Below are 17098 nucleotides of genomic sequence, written 5' to 3' on the forward strand. Positions count from 1 at the left end.
TGTGGGTAGCATGCCTTCCCTTGGCTTCATTATTCTCATCTGCTTTCTTTCCCCATTAGGAGGACTGCTCTGCCTTGGAGTTTTCCTAAGGAATCCTTGTCCTTGGGACGTGTTGGATGGTCCCTGCGTCTTCAAGCCTCACACGTACTGGAATTCCCTCCCAGGATTAAGAGAGTGCTGCTCTCTCCTGCAATGGGCTCCTGAGAAAACAGCTGGGTGTGTCTTTAACCTCGGGCTCTGTCTATGACCCACCGCTGGGGCTCCTCTCCTGGGTCTTTTGCTCCCCGGAAAGCCCTCTCTGTCTGCAGGCTTGCTTCCCGGCTTTGCTTGCTTGGAATCGTGTCATACACAGCCCTGCGGATGTGGCAGTGAACAATGTCGAGACCCAAGGGACTGTTATGGGTGCCGCTGTTCTTCACGCCCGTCTGCGTCATGCTGAACTCCAGTGTTCTCCTGTGGATAACGGCTCTTGTCATCCGCTTCACGCTCATCGACAGCCAAGCCCAGTACCCGGTCGTCAACACAAATTATGGCAAAATCCGGGGCCTAAGAACACCATTGCCCAATGAGATTCTGGGTCCAGTGGAACAGTACTTGGGGGTCCCCTATGCCTCGCCCCCTACTGGAGAGAGGCGATTTCAGCCCCCGGAGCCCCCTTCTTCATGGACTGGAGTTCGGAACGCCACCCAGTTCGCGGCTGTGTGCCCCCAGCATCTCGATGAGAGGTCCTTATTGCACGATATGCTGCCCATCTGGTTTACTGCGAATCTGGATACTTTAATGACCTATGTGCAAGATCAGAATGAAGACTGCCTTTACTTAAACATCTACGTGCCCACGGAAGATGGTAAGTACATCCTTCAAACACTTGGAGGTCAGATCGGCCAGCAGGCTTTTAGAATGTCCTGTGTGGGATTCATCTTCTATAACTTGGTTGTTCTTTCTTCACATTCTGAATGCCGCTGTTGCCCTAACGTATAAATTATGACACTTATATTTATTGGGAATCTAGGAAATGGACAATGCTATAGTTAATGACTTAATTACTATCATGCGTTGCCTTGTCAGCGTGTTACAGTGTTTCTTTCTAGTTGATCACCCGTGTCTGCATAAAGGGTTACATCGTCTATAAAGAAAAATGAAATCTACAGAAAAATGTAGACAAAACAATAGAATTAAGAACATTGTCATGCCCAAGTTAGCAAACTGAAGGCTACGAAACAGGGTTTCTTTTGCTTTAACGACTTAAGATTTTAGCTTGCTTCCTTCCTTCTCTCTTTACTGCCCCTCCTTACTTTCTTCCTTCCTTCCTCCCTACCTTCCTTCCTTCCTACCTTCCTTCCTTTTCTTTTCCTTCCTTCCTTGCTTCCTTCTCTATTTCTTTCCCTCCCTTCCTCCTCTGAGTCTTCAAAGGAAAACCACTCATTGTCTTAACTACACAGGCAAGGAACATTTCATAAAATGGTTGGCTTTCATTGTGTAGAATCTGTGTTATTAATGTCAATGTGCACCTTGTTTCCTCCCAATATTCACAGCGATCCGTGGCAAACGAGTGTCCTTAGATGATTCTGGCTATATTTGGAAATAATGTGCTTGCTTGAACAAAATGACTCCTTTGTTTTCAATAACATAGCAGTGAAAATTTGTAAAAAAAACAAAAAACAAAAAACAAAACAATGATGTCTGACATCAATTTCATGCAATGGTAGTAACATTCAATAATCTCTTCTGTGTAGGTTTCAAATTAAAAACACTTTTTAGAAAGGCTAACCAGACTAAAGTTGTACTGTAATGTAAACACATTTCTCATTTACCATTTGCACATGCTATTTTTAGGCAAGGAGAGAGAGAAGCCTAGAAAGTAAATCTTCCTGGAATTAAAAGCAGGGATTTACAGGAATCATGGAATTCATCTACTGTAGAAACCGCACTGTGTCCTTTGTCACTTCTAGGGGAGAAATTCCATTTTTCTTTTCCTTGAGTCCTTGGAGAATGATTTTCCATTAAGATTTGGCTGGAGGTCTGAAAGAAGGGATTGCATGCCCCACGATCTCCCCGAGTGGCAATGGCGCCACCGTATTGTGTTTTCCTGCCCATAAATGGTCCAAGGTAGCTTGCGTAGGTCATCTTGAAACACGGAGGCCAGGGCTGAGTTACTGGGATCTCAGAGGATGCACGGAGAAAGAAATGGGAAGCTGGGGCTTTATGACGTGAGTAATCTCTGGTGGGGGGTGGCCCTCGTCGTGATGCTAAGAGATCACCCCATTACCTTGTAGGTCTAGGTCTGAATGCAATGTTCAGCAGTTAGAGGGACCCACGGATGCCCTCTTGGCACACCGGGGGCTGAGGCACAGTAGTGGCTGCCTCGTGCACAAGTGTGAACAAGGCTCAGTGCGCCCAAACCCAGGGAGACATGTCCCTGCAGAAGGCATCTGGGTTATGGTCTTTCTCATCATCAACCCCGGTGTCTAGGAGCCACCGATGGGACACGCTCCCCTTGTGGCACCCCGGGCGCTCCGCAGCATGCTTCTCCACAGAGGCTGGGCAGACGGAGACCACCCTCAGGGACAAAACTCAATAACCTCCCTGATTACAGAACCAGTATGGGTAGGCAAGCCTGTGGCTCCAAACCATAAACAATGTGGCCATTTCCTTGTAGTTCTGTCTTAAGTAGGAATTTGGGAACATAAAGAGAGGGAAAGGGTGATCCCATGGAAAACCCATGGAACGTTAAGAAAAAAACCCCGGGGCCACCTGTTTACATTTTCGGGTTTTTCAGAGCGTCTTTGCCTACAGTGTCTTGCACGATCGTGACAAGAGAATCAGAAACCCAGGTAGAATCTGTTTTCCTATAAGTCGGCGTTTTGCTGGTGAGTGAAGGTATGTGCCTCGTGTTTGTACAAACAACACATCACAGCCTGTTGTTACGAGTTTTCTGGCTTCTTTTCATCCTTTTTTTCCCCTTTTTTGAAACATTTGCATCCATTTGAGAATCAATATGGAGCTTTAGGTATTTAATTATTGGGAAAATTACTGGTTAATCACTTACTGAATAAAAACTCCTCATCCTTCATAACCCATTGAAATCACGGCGTCATGCTGATTTCTCCAAAGACCTCCCTTTGTGGGCTGTCTGAATTCCTATCAGTGTTTTTTACTTAACAGTGTAGACCACCATGTTTCAGATTTGGAATTGAGAATTCTGCTCCGACACAACAGGATTTTAGATCTTTCATCGGCACAACTTGATCGGGCACAACGAAGTGTCGCTGCCAAGAACAGTGCCAAGTATCTACTATGTGCCAGGCATGGTGTAGACATTCACAAGGGCAGCAGACACAAGCATTCCTCATTCGGGGAGACAGACACTTGGAGGCAGCAGATGCACTGCTCCAAGGGGTGTCCAGCTTGATTCCTGGAACCGGTCACTCTGACCTTCTGTGGCAAAGGGGGAATGAATTTAGTTTGCCGCTGGAATTGTGTTTGCTCATGAGTTGACTTGACCGTCAAGGGAGTGGGTGTTGGATTAGCCGGGTGGGCCCAGTATTTAAGAGCAAAGTCCTTGGATTGTGGAACAGGGAGACCCAGAACGTGAGAGCTAGCGTGCCAACAATGTTATAAAGACACAACTAACCTTCTGGACTTTGAGGATGGCATTGGGCCAAGAGGGAAGGACTGTGGGCAGCTTCTAGAAGCTAGAGAAGACCAGGAAATGGATTCTCCGTGGGGGCCCCAGAAAGCTGCCCCATCACGCCTGCCATCTTGATTTTAGCCCCATGCAACTCTGACCTACAAAACTGTAAGATAATACCCGTTGGCTGCTGTTGGACCCCCCCAACATTTGTGGCAGTGTGTTACACACCTATTTGAAAGGCACAGTCAAGTCTCTACCTTAATCGAAACCAAAGTCATCGCTGAAAAACTGTTTTGTGGTGAGCCTTTGGAACCCAAACCCATTCTGACACTCTTCTTTGCTTCTCTTTCAAGCTCAAGAGTTACTGACAGAAAAACCCTCTTTTCTTAATGCTGGTTCTTTAAAACAGCAGCTTTCCTGCACGGGTGCCAGGAAGACAGCATGGGTTCCAGTCTGTGGGGTGACACTTTGCAGATTTGAGACCTTAAATCTATAGCTCATACACCCAACATTTTTCCCCACTGGGTTATCACAGTGTTAGGGCAAATCCTACTAAATACGGTAATTTTACATAGGGATGTGCTAAAGGGACACTTAAATTTACCCAGGCACCTAAAAGAAATTTCCAGAACCAATGTCCATGAATGACCTACAGCAAAGCGTCCATGCCATCCTCTTACATCCATTAAATGTCACTCAAAATGGCAATTGTATCTCTAAAGGCTTCTTGTCCTACATGCTCCTATGCTAGCAAAATATTTTGGGTTCCCCAGTCTTTCTCTCTAGACCTCAAGATCTGATATAATCTGGCCAGAGTGATGCTTCTTGTTTTTTTCGATTCTTCATGCTCTTTAACATAAAGTTGGTTCCCTCCTCGCTGCTCCTCTAGAGCTTAGAGGAACAGCTCTAAAACCATGCTTAGGTTAAAATGCCGTCTTGTCCCCTCAGCAGCTGAGGGACTGCAGGTTGGTCACTTGGCTTGTAGGTCACTCCCCCCTCCCTTTTCCTTCTGTGTATGAGATGTGCTTGGAGGAAGGTCAAGTCATTAATCCATATAAAGTGATTTAGCCCCGTATCCTGCCCACGTAACCTCTCTGTAGTCCGATGTTAGCGGAATGTAATCAGTCGTCAGAAAGGGAACCAGAATGTATCAGCAAAATTGCTTGTGCGTATGGGGTTTCATATAAACATTAATCCCATGCATAGTACATGTTTCTTCTCTATAACATAATTATGGACTGTAATCATGGAGGATTCAGCTTAAGGAACGGGAACAAGGGACCATCATTTCTGACAGGACTGAGTATGGTTTTAATAAAAGAGAATTTAGAGGGAATACAGTTTTTTTTTTTTTTTTTTTCCTAAGAGCAGAGAATTATTCTGCTCTGTTTTATTCCTAAGCTTTGTCGTTTTCAGCCACAGTTGTGAAATGAATTTCAGCATCCTATGTGAGCTACAGAAATTAATCATCAAGAAAGCTTTAAAATTCATTTCTTAGAAGAGTGTCTTAGAACATCCAAAGACAATAGTGTTCTCTCTCTCTCTCTCTTTTTTTTTTTTTTTTTTTTTTGGGGTTACGTGAGATAAAGGAGAAATTAATTTCCTTTCTCTTCTCATCAAGTCCCAGAAAGTCCAATTGTATGCAGACAGTGGCCGAATCCAGCCGACAAAGGGAAATCTAAGTGAGTTACCACAGCGAGACAGACGTTTCAACCAATCCACATCAGCAGGCAACCGACGGGAAGACAGTTCGGTGATTGCCGTTTTCATGTGTCACCTGGATGTTTGACGTTGTGTAGATGTCGCTTGTAAGGGAAGAGACTTATGGAAGACGATTAAACAAATATCCACCCGACAGGGGTTCATTGAAAGGAATTTAGCATTTTGTGACGACGGTTTGACTGGAGTATGTTTCTGATCTCAGGCGTCTCTCCCCCAGCTCGAAAGTTTTCGCCCATTTGAATGTAGGATCATACCCTGATGGAGTGTTGAGCAATCATGTATGTGAAGAAAATACTATTTGGGTAGTGCGAAGTATACATGTTTGGAAAATAGAGCCAAATCCTTTCCGAAGAAGAGACCGGTCCCTTACTTCCCATCAGATGAACTCTAACCCCATCCCATTTGCAATTTAAATGTTTCTCACCATTAGGACAAGTCTCAATTACGTACAATGTGTCAAAAATCCGACTCGCCTTATGGTGTGTACCATAAACAATGTTGCAAAAAACGCATTTAAGATGGAAACTGGGCACGGGACTGGTCTGCTCGAATCTGTCCCTTCGCAACAATTGGCTGATTATTTTCTTGCACAGCCTTGCCTCTGGGACACCGGATAACTTTCTTTGTTGCCAACTGATACCGCTAGTTCAGACACGGTCATTTATTTTCTGTGCTGTCTTAGCTGAGATGGTCACCCTTCTCAATATTTAGTGACCTCGGTTATCAGTGATAATAACACTCCTGGTGTACCTCCTCTGAATGTTGTTTGGGGTTATACCAATTTTGGAGGAAGCCACTGCATCATTATAAATTGTGATGAACAATATTAATTATAGAAATGATGATGAAATGGAAAAGGTCAATACATTACCCATTTAATTTCATGTAAATTTAATATGAATCTCCTTATATGATCATTCACCGGAAGATTCTGTCTTTCGCGTGCGCTGGTCGGAGTAGGTCTCTGCCTTCCTCCTGCGTGTGTTTTGATTCTACGCCATGTTGCTTTTGTACAGGGTTTGTTCTCTGTTCGTTCTTTGTCTATAAGAACGTTGTCCTTCGTGTGTCAATGTCGAAAGTCAGTAAACATGACAGAAGGAGAGACTTCCTTACCTTTGGATTCAAGGGCCATGGAGGGTGTGTGAGATGCCAAACGGTGACCCTCTGTACATGAATTCGACCTACAGATCCCACACAGAACCTGCAGGCGACCAGGCATGAAAAGTCTGAGTGATCTCATCCCCTACTAAGTTAAGATAAAGGAAGATGAGGAGTCTCTATTTTACTAATTCCATCAAATATTCTGCATTTCGGTTCAGAGAAATAGGTTTCTGCAAACTGGAAGCAGTTTTTTTTTTGTTTTGTTTTGTTTTTTTTTAAATGGGAAAGGATGCCTATTAGTTTGCACATGTGTACTTTGGATATTGCAAGTGAAGGTATATGGGGTGTGTGTGTGTGTGTGTGTGTGTGTGTAAGGTGTTCGAGGAAAGCCAGCGAGAGATATCCACAGTTCAATTAAGAGCAAATGTGTTATGAGTTTCGGAAAAGTCAACTTGAACACGGGAACTACTGGACTGTTCTGTCCTCACTGAAATCCCAAGCCCTCTGATGTCCCACTAAGCAGAACACCCTCTTGTCTGATGGGAATGTGGTCCTGAACACAATATTCCAGTCTGCCCTGGAGGGGGATGGGAGGTGTTCCAATCAAAAAGGGAAGGAACACGTGAAGTTTTGACTCTTCTCAAGCAAGGGAGATTTGGTGGTGTGTTTCCACAAGATAAGAAAATGTTCATTAACCCTCTTTCTTCCTAAAATTGATGCCTTCAGTACATTCTGCTCCTATCCCATTGGAGACCTACTCATCTCTCGATCCACTCATCCAGTGTTCCCGTAACATCCCATCCACGTTCTACGCGTTCACTGACTTTCATCCTACCTCAAGCCACGTCACCTATAGATCTCATCTCCACTCTCTGGTTCTTTGTCTTCTCTTCCGTCTTTCAATCCATACTCTCCTGAGAGCCCTTTTAGCTCACTCCCTTAAACATTATTGATTTGAAGAAAAGAAAAAAGTTAAAATCATTGATTTGAAAAATGACTCTTAGCCCTTCCCGTATACAAGGCATCGAACTGGTCCAAGTGATGATACAAGGAAATACAACCTCTTGGTTGTATTGCTTGGAAAATGATTAAGCCCCAACAAAACTCAAGGTTCACAAAGAGATCTGTGAGATCAAGTTATTATTATTATTATTATTTTTAAAGGACAGGTAATCTGTACCTAGATACTTTCCATTGAGGACCCACAATGGAAATTTTTCCACCAATCCAGACATGAATACAGAAGGCATACACACATACGCTGTGTGCGAAGAGATGGTTTCTGAGTCCCCCCAAAGTAATCTCATTGTTTATTGCTTTTCTAGATGGGCCAAGACATAAAAAGTGCAAAAATGGGAAGGAGGGAGAGATTAAAAACCTAACAAAACCTTAGAAAGGTACATTGATCATATAATCTAACTTTGAACATTGAACACATGCACCTGGTATTTTTTTTAATTTTTTTTTATTTTTTAAATTTCTTTTCAGTGTTCCAAGATGCATTGTTTATGCACCACACCCAGCACTCCATGAAGTACGTGCCCTCCATAATACCACCAGGTTCACACAACTTCCCACCCCCCACCCCTTCAAAACCCTCAGATTATTTCTCAGAGTCCACAGTCTCTCATGGTTCACCTCCCCTTCCAAATTCTCTCAACTCCCTCCTCCTCTCCATCTCCCCATGTCCTCCATGTTATTCCTTCTGCTCCACAAATAAATGAAACCATATGATAATTGACTCTCTCTGCTTGACTTACTTCACTCAGCATAATCTCTTCCAGTCTGGTCCATGTTGCTACAAAAGTTGGGTATTCATCCTTTCTGATGGAGGCATAATACTCCATAGTGTATATGGACCACATCTTCCTTATCCATTCATCCGTTGAAGGGCATCTTGGTTCTTTCCACAGTTTGGCGACCGTGGTCATTGCTGATATGAACATTGGGGTACAGATGGCCCTTCTTTTCACTGCATCTGGATATTTGGGGTAAATACCCAGTACGCAACTGTGTGTTTTTGCTTGGTTACATTTTTGACATTGTGGGATTCATAACCGGAATTCTAATGCAACATTTTTCTTCTCAGCAGACTGTGTGGTGAGATTAAATCCAAGGAACGTAAGGTTCTGTTCTGATCGAATACTTTTATCCCCAGAAATTTAAGCAAAAAAAAAAAAAAAAATCATTTATTAAAAGCTTTCTGTCTCCCTCCCAGCTTTTTAACTACTGATATACGTTCATCACTCTGTTTTGTCGTGTATCCAGATAATATGTAACAAAGTTATATTAATTTTGTCTATTTAAAAAGACTTTAGATTCAAAAGCAGCAGCAGAGCGTAGAGAGAAAACGGCATCTTCCTCAAGAAAATTTAAATGTTTAAAATATATCAACATGGACAGGATCTGAGCATGTAGCCTGAGCAAGGCTCAATCCTAGGAGCCCATGACCATGGGCTGAGCCAAAATCAGACACCTAACCCACTGAACCAACCAGCTAACCCCATCCTTTTTTTTTTTTTTTTAAATTTTCCTAAAAGAAAGGGATTTTTGGCATGTTGACTGTCACTGTCAGAGTTCTTCTGTAGTCAGTGATGGAACTGAGCAGGACGTCCATCCCAGAATGATAAAGACCTTCATGAGGTGAGATCTGAAGGGCTCATTCCATCCCCAGTCCTCTGCAACTTGGAACAGCCCTGTCCATGACACTCTGAAGCCCTACACAGAGATGGTACATCCTTCTGCGTGTTCGTAGGGTTCTGATGCAAATGTTATTTTACAAGTCTATACCTCCAGCAGGCTGCAGAAATTTAAAATGAAAAGTATTCAATCATTTATACTTCCTACAAGTATTGCCAGGCATCTTCTCTGCTTTGGGCATTGCCTCCTGGCTTTTACCTACACCCAGCAGAGAGAGAGAGACAGACCAGGAACCACAGCCAAGCTGCCAGGGACCACCCCAAGACCCCCGATACATTCCCAGTGCCTCCCTGCACCAAACCATCCTCCAAGTGGCATTGGTAGGAGCAATGCTGAAACTCACAAAGCAAGACAATCACCAGCAAAACAAAGTCCCCACTGTCATTGGTCTGGTAACGAAAGACGAGCAGTATATGCGTCACAAAGATGCAGATGCCCAGTAGACTGGGGGACATCAGAGACGATGGGAGGGATGCCTTGTCTGTTGGCTGGGATGCATGGCACAAAGAATGAATGCGAAGCCACGGGTTTGAACCTGGCCCAGAAAGACATTGGCGGTGCTAAGAGAGAGCTCACTTCATTGTTCCAGAGGGCTGCTGATGTCTATGCGGGAAAGCGCTACCAACAGAACCGCAGAAATTTGGAAGACTGCTTTTTCTTATTCTGTTGCTTGCCAAATCTTCGAAGATAAGCCCTTTCTGTGGTATCTTCAGCAAACCTCCTCTGCAAGTGGCTGTGAGACCCTCCCGTTCTCCTCCGTAGCTCACAGCACCTACGCTGACCACGGATGATTTGTTCGTATATGGAAGTCTCGGGAGCCGTGATCACGGCCGATGTCCACCACTAGCCATGCCTTTCTTCTCTATCACAAAATACGTAATAAATATACCCAGAGTTGATGTTAAATTGTGTTTTTTTCCTCTGGCAAATGTATGAAGCTCTTGGCTTCTCTCTCTTGTGCCTGAAAGTCCCACATTCCGCTAATTTTTTAATGAGGTAGTTTTCCGGCAAGATTTAAGAAGTAGTAGAAAACAGGACCCCTCTGCTTCCCAAGACAGAATGCATACACCAGGGCAAAGCGGCCAGCGGCTGTGGCCGAGATCCCACCACGGGATGTTGACCCACATCATCCCTACCAATTGCAGCCAGGCCAACGTCTGTTTGCTGACGTTTCCCTAAAACACGGAGCCCCAGAAGCATGGCACGGGAAGGCAGCTTAAAATCATCATAGGAAGGCCAAGAGGCTAATTGATTTGTAGTTTTGAGGAAGATGTGCCTTGCCTTCTTTTAAATATCATCGAGTAAGATTTGATTTAATGGTGCAGGAATCCTTTCCAAGAAATTAATTGAAGTTCATGGGTTAGAATCATTGAAATGAGAAGAATCATCGTCTTTGAAGGCTTTCTCTAGACATAGGAGGAAATGAGCTTTCTCCAGCATTTGCTCTACTGAAGGCTTTCTTGCTACTATTCCTGTGGTTGTCATCACGGTCATCAACACTAACGTCATTGACATTAGATGATCTCTGATGAGACATTATGAGGTCCGGGCCCAAGGAAAATTTGGGGTCCATGAGCTTCCCAATTGTTATTCTAAGGCTACAAACCATCACTTAGAATCTTTTAAAAACCCTTGCAGATCATAACATACCAATTAATCCTTCAAACTTTTCTCTTGTCAAAGGGTTTTTGAGTTGACCCATGTTATGGGTTGAATTGTGTTCCCCCGCCTCACCAAAAGGATATGTTGAAGTCCTAATCCCTGGAATTTATGAATGTCAGCCTATTTGGTTTTAAGGTTTTTAATAGATGTAATCAAGGTACGATGAGGTCAGACTGTATTAGGAAGGACACGAAATCCATTATGACTGGTGTCCTTACAAGAAGAGACACAGAGAGGAAGACAGATAGAGACGCATGGACAGAACATGATGTGAAGACGGAGTCAGAGATATGAGGGATGGATCTCCAAGACAGGGAGCACCAAGGGTCCCTGGAAACCACCAGAGACTAAGAACTGAGAGACAGACACATCATGGTCCCCCAGACTCTAGTCAAGTAATCAACCGTGCTGACTCTGTAATTTCAGACATCAAGAGGAATTAATTGTAGCATAGTATTGCAGGATGGATGTGAAATTACAGAGTCGTTCTACAACATGGTGGGAAGTAAGTTCCTGTAGTTTTAAGCCACCTGGATTTGGGTCTGAATCATTGCTATTAGTAACCTGGCATTTTTGGTTTATCATTGGCTTTCTTTGGTCTCTCTGTGATGCTGTTTCCATGTGGGGCCAAAAAAAAATAATAAATAAATAAAAATAAAAATTGGACACCAGCATGTCCCTGCGATGTCACCCTTGATCTCAGAGGATCACATTGACCTGGGGATGATTCCACCGTCCAGTTTGGGATCAAAGACCAACTCAAACCAGTTTCCAAATCTAGGGGGAAATTACCCTTGGATCACCATGGCTTGGGTGAGCATACATTTCCAAATGGGGGGAGGGATGGGTGAGTCCAACAGGACCTACCCTAGGGCTGATGTAGGCAATGTAGGTCCCCAAAGGAAAACAGGATGCTAAGCAGGCAAAACCCATCAATGTCCACTGCCCTCACTCATATTTGGGATAGAAATGAGACAAGAAATGGTATGGCTTCAGGGGCAGAAAAGCGCTACCCCGGATAGTTCTTCCTTTTTAACTCAAAAGAAGAACCTGAGGATTTGGAAATGGGAAACCTTGTTTATGAGTTGTTGTTGGTATTGTTTTTTAAGCATGGGGACCCTTTGGGACGTAGAATGATGATAAAGTGACAGGAACATCTTGCCCGTGAGGAAATTTTTATTCAGGCAGCGCTGGGGCAGGACCATATTGGGAGCTGCACTGGAGGGACATCTTGATCTGGAAGCTGGCCTCTGGTGTCAGTGCAGGGGTAGCATGAGCTGTAACTCCAGGTAGAAAACGTGCCCTGTTTAGGACAGAGCGTAACCTACTGTCTCTACTATTTCCCTGAAGCATTCCAGCTAATGAGTTGACTTTACGGAAGAGGTATCCAATGTGGAGAGTAGACCTAGGGGTAATGAAATTGAATTTGAATAATTCTCAGCCCAAACCTTTAACAGGGGGAAGGGCTTGGTGAGCGTTGCATTGTAGGGCACTGGGCAAATGGCTGACAAGCTCGCATCTAGGGAATTCTGCAAGAAGCACCGGGTATCCCACTCAGTGGCTACCTCTGCTCATGGGCTTCTCTGAAAGTACGAGATGGGTGGGTTCTCAGGATGGTGGTAAAACTGGTCTTCCATTCTTGTGCAACTCTGTCAAGACAACTAGGTACCCTCAAGACCCTTACTTCATTGCATTTCTTTGGCTTGTTTGTTAAATTTATTCTTTCATTGCGTCCTTATTGAGCATGTTCAAAGTCTGCCCATTTTGCTGAATGTAGTACCATCTTTTGCCTTGCACGTCATACAGGGGAGGGAAGAAAGGTGGGGAGATAGATAATGAACCAGAATTACCATTTTGTAATCTGTGCTGTGATGTGACCCTTTGGGGAGACAGGAGAACATCTTGGAGGAACATATTTCTGACTCAGAGTTCAGAACAGGCCAAGGAGAACTTTGAGGGACAGCAGCTGGCCAAATTGGTGGATTAGGGGAACTTCAGATGGAGGGGACCACGTCGTCAAGGATGGAGCCTGGAGGCTGATGTTAGTATTGATTCTTTTGGCCGTGCAAGGTTTAAGAGACTGAGCAAGCGAATTTGAAGTCTTGGCTCAGCCACTGATTCAAAGTACAGTCACTGTTGTGGTCACTTAATTGCATGGTGTCATGATCCCATCATCCACTGAGCTACAGAGACTGCTGGTCAGATGTGATCTTATGAAAACTGAGAAACCCAACAAGGATGAGTGCTCAGGGAAAAGAGGGCCTCACTTCCTGTCAGATATGTAAAACAAGAGGGGACAATATAACTCAGGAGGAATCCATCGTGGTCCTGCCTGTTTTTGCAATAAAGGTTAATGGAACATATTACCCACTGATGTGCCTAATTCCTGTGGCTGCTTTCACAGTACAATGACAGAGTCGAACAGCTGCAAAAGAGGCATATGGCCCACAAAGTCTAAAATACTTATCACCCCACTCTTTATAGGGAAATTTTTCTGACCCTTGATATAAAGGGAAATCCATGAAGTCATGTGGGTATCTTCTAGTTAATGCATGGAATGTCCGAGTCCAGTGTTGGACACCATAGCATCGTGGTTCTCAAACTCACCAGGAACTTTTTCATATGCAGACTTCTAGAGCTCCGCCCAAACTACTCCTGACTCTTGAGTTCTGAGCCTCAAGAATTTGAATTTTAACAACTTATGGTCAAAGACTGTGTCATATTGTAGTCATTACAATATATGTTTGTATATTAACTATAGGATGCTTTACATGTGGTTAGTGATAGGATTAATGATAAGAAAAATAGTCATAAATATGGGCTCAGAAAATTGGGCCTGAAACATTGTTAAACCAGATATAGACAAATACTCCTTTCTGCCATTAGAAAAAAATAGAAAAAAAATGAAATCCATTAAACTGTGGTCCTTATAGCGCAGACCAAGGTAAATTTCTGGAGTGACCTCTAAGAGCAGCTAGTTGCAAAGTGTATCCATAGGCAGTTAAGAGACACAGAACAAGGGATTGTTAGTTATAGAGCCTAAAAATCAAATTTTAAGCAAAGCCCTGACAGAACAGTGGTCCCAGGATATAACCAACCCATAAATAGATACACATAGACAGTAATAGTGGTCGTAAAAGTAATAATAGTAGACGACGATTTTGATAATAGTGGTGAAAGAGATGATGGAGAGGAAGGTGATGATGGTGGGATGATAAGGGAGATGATAATGACCACGATGATGGTCATGATGATGGTGATGGTGATGATGATGGTGTTGAAGTTGGTGATGATGACAATGATGGGTGATGATGGTGATGGTGATGGTGTTGATGATGGTGTTGAAGTTGGTGGTGATGACAATGATGGGTGATGATGGTGATGGTGTTGAAGTTGGTGGTGATGACAATGATGGGGTTGATGATGGTGATGGTGTTGATGATGGTGTTGAAGTTGGTGGTGATGACAATGATGGGGTTGGTGATGGTGATGGTGTTGATGATGGTGTTGAAGTTGGTGGTGATGACAATGATGGTGGTGATGGTGATGGTCATGTGATCCTGGCAGGGGTGCTGATGACGATGATGATGTTGGTGGTGATGATGGAGGTGATGGACACTGATGAGGATAGCCATGAAGATGCCAAGGACGACTTTTGTGGTGGTGGTGAGGGTAAGGAAGATGGCGTCAGTTGGAATTCAGAGTCTGAGTTTTTAACAGTAGCACTTTGGACAAAAGCATGTGCATTTTCTATCAGTGAGTACACCTCATAGCTCTCCGAAGTGCCAAGTCACAAATGGGAAACATAAAACCATGATTGGTTTATCCTTTACCTAAATTGCCCAATATATAAAAAGAAAAAGCAGAATTCAGCTCTAAGTCTTTGCGAGTTTCCCAGGTAATTTTCTTAAGAGTTATTAATGCAATTTTAATAAAAGCAAACACCCTTTTACTGATAATATTAGCAAAGCCATAATAAAATAATATTCAGTGCTAAAGAGAATGTGCGTGCATGGCTTCTTTTGGTAGGTGTTTTCCTCAAGTGCTACATCGGTTTTTCAAGAAGCCATATAACATTATGGGTGAAAACATTTTTGAAATGTCCATAAGTTTCGAACCATAACTTTATCTCCAGAAATCCATTTAATGAAATATTTTTAAATGCTCCTAAACATTAATGCCTAAGGATGCCTAAATGCTTTCTTATAATTTATGATAGGAAAATAAAATAAAAAAAGGATGAGCTGTGTGTTATGACATATCCCTGGTGTGAAGGACGGATCAGCCTGGTTTCATTCATTGCTTGGAGCTCTGTGTTGATGTTCTGCCTCCCTCATTGGTAGCTCGATGGCCTGTGACACATCAGGAGCCAGTTCTCTGTCTATCCTCACATTTTCACGTGACCCCCAAGACCCCTGCAGACACACGTAGTCCATGGCTCACTCAAAGATACTGTCTTTAGGTTCTAGATCATCTTCTTAAATCATTTAAGGGAGCAGCTGTAGGCAAGTGTGGCCTTGGGAGCAAACCCAGGGCTGGTGCATTGAATACAGGGTTGCACGGTATATGGGGTCTTCACAGGAGAATATCTCAAGCTGGTATATGGGCAGGAACTCAACTCTACTCTTTCTGGAACAAAGTCTTAACAGTTGTCTCTTCAAGAATTCTTAATGTAACTTGCTAGCAGACTAATGAAGAGCAACAACTAAAAATGAAATGTGTATCTACTTATATGTTCTATGTTTAGGTCTCGTAGTTTTTAACAAGTCAGTAATCCTCATGGATCAATATATATTTTCCCCCAAATTTTAGTGACAGTGCAGTGTTCACAGTATCTGTCATTTGGTCACTGCTGGGATCCATTCCTGCAGAACCAGAGTGGAACCAAATAGTAGTCGACCTCCAGCGGGACAGGGATGGAGAGAAAGGCCAGCATTTCTCCACCGAGGTGGCAGGCATTGTCGTAGGCGATCTGCATGTATTTCCTCATTGATCCTGTTTGGGAATTATCTTGTCGACAGCTGGAGTCCCATGAAGGAATATTTTCAAGAAGCGGAATGACAGGCTCTCATTTGCATCTGGAGATTAATTACTCAGACTGCCAGTTATGCATTAACTTGCCCAGCTCGGCCCGAGCCCGCATCGAGATGGTGTAATTCGATGTACTCTGCGGAGAGGTGATTCGCCCCTCTATGATCTTGGCCGGCTGCCTGAGTTTCTGACCACTGGAGACTTATTTGTTTAGGTTATGACATCTCATTTCTGAAACCCATCAGAGAAGCGGGCATGGATTAGATTATCGAATAAATTGACCAGGGGGTTCGTTTATCAAGGGATGGCTTTGCCAAGCTAGTTTATCAAGAAATGGGGCCTTTTCTAGGGTAAAGTAGCACTTACAGGGAAAGCAGGAGACCTTTATCTCAATGACTTTCTATTTCTTATTTAAGATTTCATCTATTTGAGAGCAAGAGAGACAGTGAGAGAGATCACAAGCAGAGGGGAGGGGTAGAGGGAGAAGCCGATTCCCTGTTGAACAGAGGGCCCGAAGTGGGGTTCAATCCCAGGACCTCTGGCTTCATGACCAGGGCTGAAGGCAGACGCTTCACCGACGGAGCCACCCAGGCGTCCCAATGACTTTCCATTTTTAATTTCTTATGAATAAGCCTGTTGGTAAATATACTGAGTGTTTGGTTCTGCTCCCTAAATTAGGCTGTAAACAATTTTTATGAGTATTGGACACTCTAGAAGACTAAAGGGGAGTATCTCTCCATAGACATGCTTAAAAAAAAAAAAAAATCAGTCTTTCATCCTTTGTAGAAAAAGCAAACTATTGAGTATTGCATGGAAAAAAAGCAGAATTTAGTGATTGCCATTAGGAAGTGATACACAATTACCTATAAGTGCTTCCCTCTATGCCCTCATTATAGCTCTACGATGATGTAAAAAAGACATAGTTTGGCCCTTTTATATACAATTGGTAGAGAAAGGGCCACACGCAGGAATACCGTAAAGAATGCACTACAAAGAGAGAAACTTCCGGTGCTCTTCATGAAATAAATCAGCGGTCATTAACATTAACATTAAATTGTGATACATTTTGTATGTCCTCGACGAGATCCAAGAACCAAAGAATAAGGCCTGATTGATGGAAACAGCCGGTAATTTTATGCTTTTAATATAACGGCCTCTGGCCACATCCGGACAAGAGGAAGACCATTTGGTTTGTTATTTTAGAATTGTTTCTCCCACCGTCCTCGAGAATAGAAATGATTTACAGTT

The 17098-nt window shown here is 43.4% G+C and overlaps 1 protein-coding gene across 3 annotated transcripts in view; it reads left to right on the top strand.

The window, feature by feature from the left end:
- Window positions 1-17098, top strand: part of NLGN4X (neuroligin 4 X-linked) — a 296617-nt gene that overhangs the window by 72938 nt on the left and 206581 nt on the right. For all 3 annotated transcript variants that reach the window (XM_044235128.1, XM_044235127.1, XM_044235126.1), the window contains exon 4: window positions 60-847. In XM_044235128.1, coding sequence (XP_044091063.1) covers window positions 376-847 — 472 coding nt within the window. In that variant the 5' untranslated portion in view covers window positions 60-375. The remainder of the gene's footprint in view (window positions 1-59; window positions 848-17098) is intronic.

The sequence above is a fragment of the Neovison vison genome, chromosome X (assembly GCF_020171115.1).
Source record: "Neovison vison isolate M4711 chromosome X, ASM_NN_V1, whole genome shotgun sequence".
Taxonomy (NCBI): Eukaryota; Metazoa; Chordata; class Mammalia; order Carnivora; family Mustelidae; genus Neogale; species Neogale vison.